The sequence below is a fragment of the Aedes aegypti genome, chromosome 3, assembly GCF_002204515.2.
Source record: "Aedes aegypti strain LVP_AGWG chromosome 3, AaegL5.0 Primary Assembly, whole genome shotgun sequence".
NCBI classification, from domain to species: Eukaryota; Metazoa; Arthropoda; class Insecta; order Diptera; family Culicidae; genus Aedes; species Aedes aegypti.
Window position 1 is genome coordinate 313,619,321 of NC_035109.1, and position 14,373 is coordinate 313,633,693.

Consider the following 14,373-nt stretch of genomic DNA (forward strand, 5'->3'; position numbering starts at 1 on the left):
TTGGTTATTGCATATAACTTTATAGATAAGCAGAAGTATAGCACGAACGCGAAGTAATGACCTTCCATCCCATCTTCAAGTGCTCCCCACAAGCACAACACTTTATTCTGGCACTTTAGAACGTCCATGTTGTAACTTGTTCACACAATAAATCTGCCTCGACCGAGTTGGCAGAACGCGCCCGTACCCCTTTCTGAACCAAAGGACAGGGCCGATGAAAGTCTTCCTAAAATATTAATAAAAAATAGAATCTCCAAATAATGTCCTACAAGACGTTTTGAATAAATTACTTGAAGAAATTCCCTGAACTTTGAATAAAGTTTTTAAGAATCCATGGAGATTGAGTAATGTTATTTGAAAAATTATTAGAGAAATGTTTTAACCGCAGCAACAATATTTTGATGAAATTGCTGGAGGAGCTTAATGAGGAATCATATATAAAATTTATAGAGGAATTCTTGGAAAACTTTATATGTAATGGATATCATTGAATAATGCCTGGAGGATTTTTGGAGCAATTCCTGAGAGTGATAGTGGATGAATATTTTTTTTTTAAAGACACCTACACGTTAATGCTTCCAGTGGGCATTTTGCCCTTTGAAGGAAACACCACACTAGACAACGGACTAGCATGCAACGCCCAGTGGTACAGTCGGAGAACATTCCTCACATTAGCACGATGCGGCTAAATGCCTGGTGACACTAACCGCACGGCTACGAAGCCCACACAATAATAATATTTGAAGAAATCCTTATGAAAATGTCTGGAATAAATAAGAAAATCGGCTTAGGAATTATTGTAGACTTTTGTGGAAAATCCCAAAAACTCTGGAATAAACTTTTGTGGAAGCGTTGTAGTACTCTAGGATTTTTGGACCAAATTCTGCTTAAAGAAATTAAGCATCCAAATCACTGGTAGCGTCTCTTAAGAAGTTTATAAAAGCATTCAAGAAGAAATCACTAGAAAAATTACTAAAAATCTTGACCAATGCTTATCGATTTATTATCACATTTCTTACGAATGGCCGTTATGCACCGCTTAAACAAAATTTTCTAAATCTTCCAAAATCATCTGAGTTATGCTTGAGCTTTATATTATCAAGTAGGGGCCCAGATAGCCGTATCGGTAAACGCGCAGCTATTCAGCTTGACCATGCTGAGGGTCGTGGGTTCGAATCCCGCTGGTCGAGGATCTTTTCGTAAAGGAAATTTTCTCGATTCCCAGGGCATAGAGTATCTTCGTACCTGCCACACGATATACACATGCAAAAATGGTCAATCGGCAAATAAAGCTCTCAGTTAATCTCGTGGAGTCTATGTAAAGCTAGTTCAAAACATTAAAAATAGGGTAAAGGTCTATTTATATAAACAAGTTTCTAAATACTTTATTGAACTAACGTCATATCCGATATTCTTAAAAACAAATAACGAGCGGTGGAAATTCTACAGAGCACAAATGCAATTGCTATCCCACGCTGTAAGAACTAACTTTGGAAATGTTGCAGTGCAGTTATAATGTTGTCGAATTGTTTCAATAAACATAACTGAACAGAAGAAAATTATAGTAACAAGAATGAAATGTTCTTTGTTTACATGTTACTTATTGTTTACTGGGACGCCTTAACAAAGGTTAAAGGTAATGGGGCAAGTGAAAAGTAAGGTGACGTTTTTCAAAAACTTTCTGTACCTATTTCTTCAATTTTACATAGAAATCCATTTCAGCATACTAATGGGAGGGAGTCAAGCTGAAATATATGCACGACCTCATTTGTTTTAATTGAAAGTCTCTAGAATTTGAAGAATCCCAACTATGCGAAATCCATTACCCACTTGCCCCACGGTACCTTAATTAGATTTGTTATTTTAAAATTGCGTACAGCACCAATTACAAGTCACTTTCCTTGGCCCGGAAGTAGGACTCTTTCGATCGTTGGCGCAATATCTCCGCCTTGTCCGGGTTTACATCGCGAAGGTTCTCACCAGTTGGGGAAACGCCTGGTAGAGGCGGGAACACACCTTACAACAGTACCAATCGTTGGTCATCTTGATGAACGGATCGTTGTTATCTTCGCTCAGATCGAACGCAATCGGAATCGTTTCCACGGACGTAATCCAAACATTGTCGTCGTCCTCGTCGGCTACTACAGAAGCTTCCAGGGCGGATGGTTATGGACCCACGGTCGTTGTACACATTCGTCCGTTATCTCCATTGGAGTCGGATCTTCCGCCACTTCCGTCTCTACCAGTTATTCCGGAACCGCTACTTCCATGGCAAGTTCCTGCGGTTCTGTTGCAATAATCGTCACACTTTGAAGATAATCCACACATCCCGCACTTTCCTTCGTCGCGTCCATTTCGTTCCTCTTGCGCCGAATGTTCCAGCTGGGAGATGAAAAAGCACAACCGGCAGTATGCGGCGAAATTTTTGTGAGGCCTGCCGACAGTTAAACAGTGGAGGATCATGTTAAATTTTAGATAATATTTTCGTGAAATACTTACAGCTCAAGGAAATCATCACTGTAGGAATCATTCGCAAAAGGCCCCGCGCGTTTGCTTATCTTTCTGAATTAGCGTCGTCTGCTCTTTTGACTGAAATTTCTGTGGGACTTCTGAACGAGAAAATTGTTTTTTGTTTTGGAATCGCGACGCCTGTCGAATCTGAAACTGACAGTATAATCGATATCACTAACACTAATATAATGACTGATAAACGATAAGTGCGGCACATACCGCTGCGGCGTAAAAATAGGCATCCGAAAATGGCCATTGGCTTTGAAACAATTGCAGCAGGAATTCTATCAGAGACTCTTTTAGGAATTCCACCAGGGATGCTACCGACAGGATTTTTTTAGGTATTTCTCCCGTAATTTCACCATTATTCATGCTTCCAAAGATTGCTCCATGCATTTGTCCCAGATATTTCCCTCAGGCTCCTCCAGGATTTTTTACGGTTATTTCTCCCAGAATTTTTCTCAAGATTCCTCACGGAATACCCTTGAAAAAAATCTCACAAGGATTCTTTCAGGGAGTTCTCTAGAAAATTTCATGAGATTCCTCCAGCAAAACTACCAAGGAGTCCACATGAAACTCCTCCAGAGATACCTTCATGAATACTTCAAGAAATTTTGCTTCAGAAATTCTCAGTAGTTTTTTTCAGTTTTTTCCTTCGCGATTTTTTATTTCAAAAAGTCTGCCAAAGATTCCCCTAGGCATTTTGTGTTAGAGGTTTTTTAATCCCTATACGAGCAGCTTCAATATTTTGCCATGAAGAAAAATTGAAATCGCTATAACTTTTTTGTTCCTTAATATATTTGCACCACCACAAGTTCTCAAAATCTCTTCTATTTTAATAATCTGTATTTGTTTTGATCATTGGTCATCTGGATCAGGAGATATTCCAAAATTCTTTGGGGGACCGACGTGTAGCCAATGACCCACGTTAATATCTCAAGTTACAGATTTTCTTCATGTTCTATTATTGGCTTTTCAAAACTATACATTGACGAGAGTCTGTTGTGAAAAAATGAAACAAAATGGTGCAACCGTTTTTGAGTAATAAGCTTTAATGCTTTTGGTACAACTGCGGCCGTAACAAGATCTTGAAAACTTAAAAAAAAAAACATCATATTGTAGTTTTGGACTTCTCGAAGGGAACTCAACTGATTTGATTGATTTTTTCAGTGAAGCTCTTTGTTACCTGACACTGTATAGCCCGCATTTTTTTTTTTTTATAAATTGACTAAAAACAAAATAGCGGCCTAAGAAATTTTATATGAGAAGTGTCGGTCCCCCAAGGAATAACGGATTATATTCTAAACTAGATGACCAATACCGAGACAAAATCCAAAAATAGAAAAAAATGTTGAGAATATGTGAAAAAAGGTGCAAAAATATCGAGAACCAAAAAAGTTATCGCATTTTGAATATTGTTTTTTGGTGATAAGATGAAGCTGCCGGTAGAGAAATTAGAAATCATACTTGGAATTATTCGAGTCGTTTCTGTTTCTCTGCTACAGTTTTTCTTTTTCGGATTTTACTATGCATTTCATTTGGGGTTCCTCTAAAAATTCCTGCAAGTATTTAGATAATTCATCCAAGGATTCCTTTATAAATGGCTCTAGTACAACTTTTAGGGATTGCTTATGGGTCTCCTTCTGAAATTTCTTAAGAGATGGCTGCAAGTATTTTGTTTAAAATTCCTCTAGGGATTCCTTCAAGAATTTTTTTAGAAATTTGTTTAGGGATTTCTCCAACCATTGCTTCAAAAACATCACTTGGCTCCTCCAAAACATTTTCCTGTGGTTCTATCAAGAGTTCCTTCAGGAATTTCTTCAGAGTTTCAAAAAAAATCTCATTGAGGTTCTTGAAGAATTCCTCCAAAAAATCCTACACTGCAAAAAATGTAATAATTTTCTGTATGTGTATCGACACATTAATATTCGGATCGGTCGCACACATTGAATTTATTTAAATGAGACCGAATGAACTTTGTTATTGTGAATCAAAAATATGTGTGAACCCACATAGCAAAAATCTATATGGTTTCACACATAGTGATGCGTTATGTGATACACATGGTTATGATAAATCATAACCATATGTATTATGATTAACCATAACCAATGTTTAATCATAACATGTGTATGGACACATAATTCAAATATATTATGAAATGAACCGTGGTTATGTATCTCACACATATTTACCATGTACCGATACAAATTGCAAATATCTATGTGTGACACAAATAACGACAATATGGAGATTTGTGTCAGTGTAGGATTTTCCTTTATAAATTTATCCAGTGATTCCTCTACGACTTATTCTAGGAATTGTTCCAGATTTTTTTCAAGGGATTCTACCTGTCATTCGGCCAGAATTTCCTCATGTTTTGTATTTCAGTACCGTGCACCCCCGTTAATTTGAACGGTACCTCATGCAAACCATCGGGGTTCATTTTTAATTTGAACATCTAGTCACCCTAGAAACGTGTTTCTGGTTACCTCTTTTACTGTTTTGTTTTGATTCTGCGTTCCGTTCCACAGTGTTCCATCTCACTTTACTCCGTTCCATGAGCTAAATGACGTTTGAACCATTTTTAATCTGAACGATGTGCAAATTAGCGGGGTAGGGGAACTGGGGGTAAAATGAACACCCTAAGCAATTTTCATGTTTTCTTGCTTATGAAGCTGTCAGATCCTTTTTCAATTGCTCAGAATTGAAGAAGGATGTTTATGCAATGTAACAAGTTGAAATATTGTGATAGAAATAGAATTTTATGAACATTATTATAATTTTGAAAATTTCTTTCCACAAGGTCAATGTTCCAAACATGTGGGTAAAATGAACATGTAACGGGGGTAATATGAACATATACTTGGGGGTAAAATTAACATACAATGGGGGTATTATGAACACATGCTGGGGGTAAAATGAACATGTAGTGGGGGTGAAATGAACACCATTCAAATTTAACGGGTATGATGCTCGGCATCTGGTACATGTTCAATGCATATCTCACGGACAATCTGGAATCGATGGAACGTTTAGCCGCGTCCATTTGGATGGCTGTCCATGTATGTCTTTGTATTTTCTCCAGAAAACTCTCGGCATCTGAAATAAAATCCGGTAGTATTCACCCTGCGATGGTGGTCATATTACCCCCATCTCGAGTGGTTCATTTTATCCCCAAAGAATCAACATGTTCAAATCATTTGTTAGAATTTAGAATTAAAAGAATTTAGAAGAATAAAAATACTTTCAATTTCCGTCTTCTTATCATAAATAATTTAAAGATATGATGTGATGCGTAGTTGAATAGATTTTTGATGATTTTAGTCATAAAAACCTTAAATTCTAGGAGTGAAAATTTACATCATATGAGAAAACGGAGAGGCGTACTTTGTTTTTGTTTACTTTTTCAGCTTTTGATAGTTCAAGATCGCGCTAGAGTTGTCGAAATAGTTCGTTAGTCTGAGGATTATTGATGGTGCAATGTTTTGCATAGTTTTGTAGCATAATTGCCGTAAAACACAAACCTGTTCATTTTACCCCCACAGTTCCCCTACAGATTAAAATGTGTTCAGATTAAATGAGGTCAAACGAAAGGAGGTACCCGGTAATCCCTTATTTGTTCGTACAAGATTTCCATGAAGTCTACCGTTAATTTCTCAACAAATTCATCCTGAAATTCCTTCCAGGGTTTCTTTAGTAAAAACAACAAGTATTATTCCTGAAATTCTTTGAAGAATGCATGTAAAAACTCATCAATTACGATACATCTGAAAACTCCTCCTGGAATTGACAATTTTTTTTCTTTCGGAATTTCTCCAGTTATTTCTCCAGGGTTTTCTTCAAAAATTTTCTCCAGATTGTTTCCTGGAATTCTTTCAGGAAGTACTCCAAGAATTTCTCCAAGAAATCCGAGGAAAAGTTTTTATTAAATGCCCTGGTTGAAATCGCTGAAGAAATCTCTTAGTAACGTCTGGAGGAATTTCTGAAGGAATTCTTGCTGGAATCCTAATAGGAATTTTTGGGGGAATCCCTTGAACAATTCCTAAAAAAATGAGGAGGAATCTGTGGACGACTCCTGGTGAAATTCTTGGATCATTTTCTGTAAGGATTCTTAGGGCAAATACTGCAGGTGCACATAGAGGACGTTGTGTACGGTCTCATGAGGGTTTTCTTGTAGTGTTTTGCATAGGAATCCTAGATGGAAGTGATAAAGGAATATTTTGGAATGTTTCTGGGAAACGCTAGAGATTATTTTGACAGTTTTTTTTATTTATTTTTTTAAATGCCTGGAGGAATAGCCTTGAAAATAATGCCTGAAGAAGTCTTGAAATGAATTTCGAACCAATCTCTACCAACTTCCTGAATAAATTCCAAGAATCCTTTGACGAATCACGAAATAATTTGGGAAGGAATCCATAAAGGAATTTCTGAAGCAATTCCTGAAAAAAATGAAGGAATCTCATATTTAAGCTTCATGTTGAATTCCTAGAGACATCTACATGGATTACACAGCTATAAATATTCCTAGAGATCTCTTTGGAAAAATCTTCGCAATGTGATTCCTGGAGCAATTTTTGGATTATTTGAAAAAATCTGTACAAGCTTATTAATCTATGAGTTCCTGAAAAAATTAACGGGAGAATCACTCTGGAAATTTTCATACGATATTTCTGGAGCAATTTCTGTAGCCCTATCTGTACCGATTCCATGATTCTAGTTATTGATCGCAGGTTTTTTTTTTTACTTTTGTATAAAAATAATATAAATTTCGTTCTATCTTCGTGTTTTGTCATAAAATTAAGAATTCAGAAATAACCTATTTAATATTTGCTTATGGTATGACGTCTTTCTGAGTGTAGATAAAAATCATAGATTTTGAACTGACGAATGATGTTACAACATGATGTTTAGGAATTGTCCACACAAAATCTACCAGAACCGATATCACATGACCAAAATCAATCGTCCATGACATGATGCTCTTGTGAATCAGAATAAAAAAGTAAGCCATACACGCTTATGAAATTCTGACCATAGGTGTATACCACTTCCTTGTGTACAGAATGATCAAATTTACAAAAACTGCTCAGAACTCTATTCTAGGGTCTCATACCTTTTCATTAGAGTGTAAAAGAAAATTAAATTAGGTTCAAAAGTTAATTTTTGAGAGCGTTTAAAAGCATTGTAGCGCCGCTCACCGAGGTCACTGAAAGATTATTGCAGCATGGATATGATCGCTTTCCAAAGTTAGTTTTCTTAAGCAAGGAAATATAAGAACTATCTCCAATGCACGTTTCTTCACTCACCAAATTACGCATATTGTTAAGCTCTAAAAGTGTTTCATAGACTACTTTGATGAGAAATTTGAATTGAAATCTCTAGAGCCAGAAAACCAGTTTTGTTCGGAGCACCCTATGTCACCGTAGGAAAATAGCTCTAAATCGGTCAATTTAAGAGATACTTTTTTTGGCAAAGTTGCTTGAAATTAAATGGTCTACAACTTTGCTGAAGCATGTATAATATAATTTCTACAAATAAGAATGTTAGTTACACAATTTCTATGAAAATGTGGTCCATCCTAATTTTCAATAACACCAAACAAAGGACCTTACTATCACAAACAACTTTGTAGAAGACCGTTTTTGTCTAATGTTTCATTCTAAAGCTCAAAATGCATCTTTCCGCGTAAAACTGATTCCTGGATCACTGTGCAATGTTTAAAAATCACCCCGATGTACAAAGAAAAAAAAAAATAGATTTTTTGATAAATTCATTGTAAACATTCGTTTAAAAATGTGGGAAAATCTCAAGAGATACTTTAGGAAGATCATGTGGAATCTTTCCAAAAGTGAATAAAGGAAATTGAGCAGAATATTTTAGCAGAATATTATTTCAAATGGGACTCTCTCTGTAGGAAATTTCTTGACCCATTCAGTAAAGAAACTTCTTTACTTTTCTTGAGTGAAACAGCATACTTAGCTTTACACAACACAGTGTTTTACAGAAAAACATCATAGTAGTTTTAATTGGTCATTTTATTTTGGAAAAATAGTCAAATAATCGAAGTCAATTAATCGATTATCTCGATTATTAAGTGAGCCAGTTATCGATGGAAAATTAATCGATTAGTGAGTCGATTAATCGATTAATCGAAATAATCGATTAATTTGCGACAACCCTAACCACTATATCAATGGTTTTGGCACCGTCCGGACATATAGGAGAGTTCTTCAAAAAGGTCTACTGATAGAATTTGACAACCGAAAACGTCTTCGATAGAATTACAAATAATATATATTTCGTTAAAATTTATCGTATTTCAATAATAGATTAGATAAACGAATAAATATATAGGTTTGCAAAAAAGCAACTCACTCTTCCAGCGTGTACAGTAAACTCTTTTAGTTTGTAAGGTATTTCGAATGTGTATAGAACCAAAGCAATGACGAATACAAAATTAATGGTATGCACTGAAGGAAATTGTTAATCTAAATATAAGAAGTTTGTCTTTAGTAACATAATATGCATTATACGGTAATCAGTAGTCGTAAATTTTGCATCGATTCAGCGTATGGTGACTAAGTCAATACATGGGTTTATAAAAAGTTGCTTCATTTTTTCTCTATTGTATACATTACAGAAAAATGGCTAGTGATAATAAATATAAATATTACGATACTCGTTCTTTTTTCTTTAGATTTCTTAGTACGCTACACACGAATATCGCATACTCGTGGCAGGCGCTTCTAGTGTTGCACCTCTACTCACTTCGTTTTGTTACCTTATCTAATTTTGGAATCGTGTTATGTGGAAAAAGTCATATTATCAGTTTAAATTGTACAACAGAAGAAAAAAATACTCTATTATACAGGAAGCAATGACCCGTCCCCTCGAGAAGCAAGGGGACCGCACCTTGGACGGAGCCCTACTTGTCCTCCAAACTTAACCGGAGCACTTCGGCGAGCATTTCCTCTTCCCGTTTGCGTTCTTCCTCGCGGCGCCGTTCCTCCTCCTGGCTTAGTTTGATCGCCAGCTCCAGGTTCGGATCCAGATAGTCCGGTATGCTGTCGAGTTCGTCCGCGCCGGCGCCATTTGTGGCGTGCGGTTGTTCCTGTGTTCCCGTGGCAGCCGCCGTCGTCGTCGATCCTCCCTCTGGGGACGCTGCCGTTACGCTACCGCTTTGAAACCCTGAGATCAGTGATTCTTGCAAAGCTCTGTGGATTACAACACATAAAAGCGATTTGTTTCTCTCTAGCGATAGTGAATGGTGGGTGTGGATTGTATGGAAACCATAGTGTATATAGTGCGTACTTTTTCCTTGTACAAAATGGCGCGTGTGATTATTGTGAGGTAGCGTGAATGGTGGGTTTTGTTAGTTAAGCGAAACGATTGTAGCTACTAGCTATAAGATACAGAGAAGGATTCTTGCTACAAATTTATTTCACTAAAAAATAGCAAAATTTGCTTTAAGTGCTTAATGCAAAATTTGCTTTAAGTTTAGAGAGATGCTCGAGGGTATGCCACTGAGGGACTCTCGCAGAATTGCGTTCGCGTTCCTTTAGAATTGTTAGAACTGCCTTTGTACGGGGATTCTTGCAAAAAAGTAACTGAGGGAAATTCGAGTAGAACTGTTCCTCGAAGGTGATTTTGGCAAAATTTCCTTTTGAGAGTGATTCTTACTCAAGTAGGAAGAATCTTGCAGAATTGTGCCCTGAGGGGGATTGTCCCTTAGGAGGATACATGCAGAATCGCTCCCGAGAGGGATTCTTGCAAAATTATACATTTTAGGGGATTCTTTCAAAATCATCCCCCGAAGGGGATTCTTCCAGAAACGTTCCCCGAGGAAGATTCTTTCAGAATCGCCCCCCGAAGGGGGATTCTTTCAGAATCTTCCCCCGAGGGGGATTCTTTCTGAATCATCCCCCGAGGGGGATTCTTTCAGAATCGTCCCCCGAGGGGAATTCTTTCAGAATCGTCCCCCGAGGGGGATTTTTTCAGGATCGTCCCCCGAGGGGGATTCTTTCAGAATCGTCCCCTGAGGGGGATTCTTTCAGAGTCGTCTCCTGAGGAGGATTCTTTCAGAATCGTCCTTTTAGGGGGATTTTTTCAGAATCGTCCCCTGAGGGGTATTCTCTCAGTCGTCTCCTGAGGAGGATTCTTTCAGAGTCGTCTCATGAGGAGGATTCTTTCTGAATGGTCTCCCGAGGGGGATTCTTGCAAAATTGTCTCCCAAGGAGAGAATTCTTAAAGAATCGTTACCCTGAGGGGGATTCTTTCTGAATTGTCCTCTGAGAGGTATTTCTTTCTAAATTTTCCCCTGAGGGAGATTCTTTCAGAATCGTCCTTTGAGGGGGATTCTTTCAGAATCGTCCTTTGAGGGGGATTCTTTCTAAATCGTCCCCTTAGGGGGATTATTTCAGAATCGACTCCTAAAGGGGATTCTTTCAGAATCGACTCCTGAGGGGGATTCTTTCAGAATCGTTCCCTGAGGGGAATTCTTTCTGAGTCGTCTCCTGAGGAGGTTTCTTCCAGAATCGTTCTTTTAGGGGGATTCTTTCAGAGTCGTCTCCTGAGGAGGATTCTTTCAGAATCGTCCCCTAAGGGAGATTCTTTCAGAATTGTCCCCTGAGGGAGATTCTTTCAGAATCGTTCACTGAGGGGGATTTTCCAGAATCGTCCCCCGAGGGGGATTCTTTCAAAATCGTCCCCCGAGGGGGATTCTTTTAGAATCGTCCCTCGAGGGTGATTCTTTTAGAATCGTCACCTGAAAGGAATTCTTGTAGAATCATCTCACGAGGGGATTTTTTTTATGAATTGTTCCCTGAGGGAGATTTTTTCAGAATCGTCCCCTGAGGGGATTCTTTCAGAATCGTCCCCTGAGGGGGATTCTTTCAGAATCGTCCCCTGAGGGGGATTCTTTCAGAATCGTCCCCTGAGGGGGATTCTTTCAGAATCGTCCCCTGAGGGGGATTCTTTCAGAATCGTCCCCTGAGGGGGATTCTTTCAGAATCGTCCCCTGAGGGGGATTCTTTCAGAATCGTCCCCTGAGGGGGATTCTTTCAGAATCGTCCCCTGAGGGGGATTCTTTCAGAATCGTCCCCTGATGGGGATTCTTTCAGAAACGTCCCGTGAGGGGAATTCTTTCAGAATCGTTCCCTGAGCGGGATTCTTTCAGAAACGTCCCGTGAGGGGAATTCTTTCAGAATCGTTCCCTGAGCGGGATTCTTTCAGAATCGTTCCCTGAGCGGGATTCTTTCAGAATCGTCCCCTGAGGGGGATTCTTTCAGAATCGTCCCCTGAGGGGGATTCTTTCAGAATCGTCCCCTGAGGGGGATTCTTTCAGAATCGTCCCCTGAGGGGGATTCTTTCAGAATCGTCCCCTGAGGGGGATTCTTTCAGAATCGTCCCCTGAGGGGGATTCTTTCAGAATCGTCCCCTGAGGGGGATTCTTTCAGAATCGTCCCCTGAGGGGGATTCTTTCAGAATCGTCCCCTGAGGGGGATTCTATCAGAATCGTCCCCTGAGGGGGATTCTATCAGAATCGTCCCCTGAGGGGGATTCTTTCAGAATCGTCCCCTGAGGGGGATTCTTTCAGAATCGTCCCCTGAGGGGGATTCTTTTAGAATCGTCCCCTGAGGGGGATTCTTTCAGAATCGTCCCCTGAGGGGGATTCTTTCAGAATCGTCCCCTGAGGGGGATTCTTTCAGAATCGTCCCCTGAGGGGAATTCTTTCAGAATCGTCCCCTGAGGGGAATTCTTTCAGAATCGTCCCCTGAGGGGGATTCTTTCAGAATCGTCCCCTGAGGGGGATTCTTTCAGAATCGTCCCCTGAGGGGGATTCTTTCAGAATCGTCCCCTGAGGGGGATTCTTTCAGAATCGTCCCCTGAGGGGGATTCTTTCAGAATCGTCCCCTGAGGGGGATTCTATCAGAATCGTCCCCTGAGGGGATTCTATCAGAATCGTCCCCTGAGGGGGATTCTTTCAGAATCGTCCCCTGAGGGGGATTCTTTCAGAATCGTCCCCTGAGGGGGATTCTTTCAGAATCGTCCCCTGAGGGGGATTCTTTCAGAATCGTCCCCTGAGGGGGATTCTTTCAGAATCGTCCCCTGAGGGGGATTCTTTCAGAATCGTCCCCTGATGGGGATTCTTTCAGAAACGTCCCGTGAGGGGAATTCTTTCAGAATCGTTCCCTGAGCGGGATTCTTTCAGAATCGTTCCCTGAGGGGGATTCTTTCAGAATCGTCCCCTGAGGGGGATTCTTTCAGAATCGTCCCCTGAGGGGGATTCTTTCAGAATCGTCCCCTGAGGGGGATTCTTTCAGAATCGTCCCCTGAGGGGGATTCTTTCAGAATCGTCCCCTGAGGGGGATTCTTTCAGAATCGTCCCCTGAGGGGGATTCTTTCAGAATCGTCCCCTGAGGGGGATTCTTTCAGAATCGTCCCCTGAGGGGGATTCTTTCAGAATCGTCCCCTGAGGGGGATTCTTTCAGAATCGTCCCCTGAGGGGGATTCTATCAGAATCGTCCCCTGAGGGGGATTCTTTCAGAATCGTCCCCTGAGGGGGATTCTTTCAGAATCGTCCCCTGAGGGGATTCTTTCAGAATCGTCCCCTGAGGGGATTCTTTCAGAATCGTCCCCTGAGGGGAATTCTTTCAGAATCGTCCCCTGAGGGGGATTCTTTCAGAATCGTCCCCTGAGGGGGATTCTTCAGAATCGTCCCCTGAGGGGGATTCTTTCAGAATCGTCCCCTGAGGGGGATTCTTTCAGAATCGTCCCCTGAGGGGGATTCTTTCAGAATCGTCCCCTGAGGGGGATTCTTTCAGAATCGTCCCCTGAGGGGGATTCTTTCAGAATCGTCCCCTGAGGGGGATTCTTTCAGAATCGTCCCCTGAGGGGGATTCTTTCAGAATCGTCCCCTGAGGGGGATTCTTTCAGAATCGTCCCCTGAGGGGGATTCTTTCAGAATCGTCCCCTGAGGGGATTCTTTCAGAATCGTCCCCTGAGGGGGATTCTTTCAGAATCGTCCCCTGAGGGGGATTCTTTCAGAATCGTCCCCTGAGGGGGATTCTTTCAGAATCGTCCCCTGAGGGGGATTCTTTCAGAATCGTCCCCTGAGGGGGATTCTTTCAGAATCGTCCCCTGAGGGGGATTCTTTCAGAATCGTCCCCTGAGGGGGATTCTTTCAGAATCGTCCCCTGAGGGGGATTCTTTCAGAATCGTCCCCTGAGGGGGATTCTTTCAGAATCGTCCCCTGAGGGGGATTCTTTCAGAATCGTCCCCTGAGGGGGATTCTTTCAGAATCGTCCCCTGAGGGGGATTCTTTCAGAATCGTCCCCTGAGGGGGATTCTTTCAGAATCGTCCCCTGAGGGGGATTCTTTCAGAATCGTCCCCTGAGGGGGATTCTTTCAGAATCGTCCCCTGAGGGGGATTCTTTCAGAATCGTCCCCTGAGGGGGATTCTTTCAGAATCGTCCCCTGAGGGGGATTCTTTCAGAATCGTCCCCTGAGGGGGATTCTTTCAGAATCGTCCCCTGAGGGGGATTCTTTCAGAATCGTCCCCTGAGGGGGATTCTTTCAGAATCGTCCCCTGAGGGGGATTCTTTCAGAATCGTCCCCTGAGGGGGATTCTTTCAGAATCGTCCCCTGAGGGGATTCTTTCAGAATCGTCCCCTGAGGGGGATTCTTTCAGAATCGTCCCCTGAGGGGGATTCTTTCAGAATCGTCCCCTGAGGGGGATTCTTTCAGAATCGTCCCCTGAGGGGGATTCTTTCAGAATCGTCCCCCTGAGGGGGATTCTTTCAGAATCGTCCCCTGAGGGGGATTCTTTCAGAATCGTCCCCTGAGGGGGATTCTTTCAGA

The 14,373-nt window shown here is 40.9% G+C and overlaps 1 protein-coding gene and 1 long non-coding RNA gene across 2 annotated transcripts in view; both read right to left on the bottom strand.

Moving 5' to 3' along the window:
• Window positions 1-1,342: 1,342 nt before the first annotated feature.
• On the bottom strand, window positions 1,343-2,722 carry LOC5574630. The gene is made up of 2 exons (XR_002502060.1): window positions 2,500-2,722; window positions 1,343-2,434 (listed from the first exon to the last, which is right to left on the bottom strand). It is a non-coding gene; the product is annotated as an uncharacterized LOC5574630 (long non-coding RNA).
• Window positions 2,723-8,785: 6,063 nt separating this feature from the next.
• LOC5573352 (ankyrin repeat domain-containing protein 13D) overlaps window positions 8,786-14,373 on the bottom strand; it is a 43,693-nt gene continuing 38,105 nt past the window's right edge. The window contains exon 5 of the mRNA XM_021848648.1: window positions 8,786-9,728. Coding sequence (XP_021704340.1) covers window positions 9,440-9,728 — 289 coding nt within the window. The 3' untranslated portion in view covers window positions 8,786-9,439. The remainder of the gene's footprint in view (window positions 9,729-14,373) is intronic.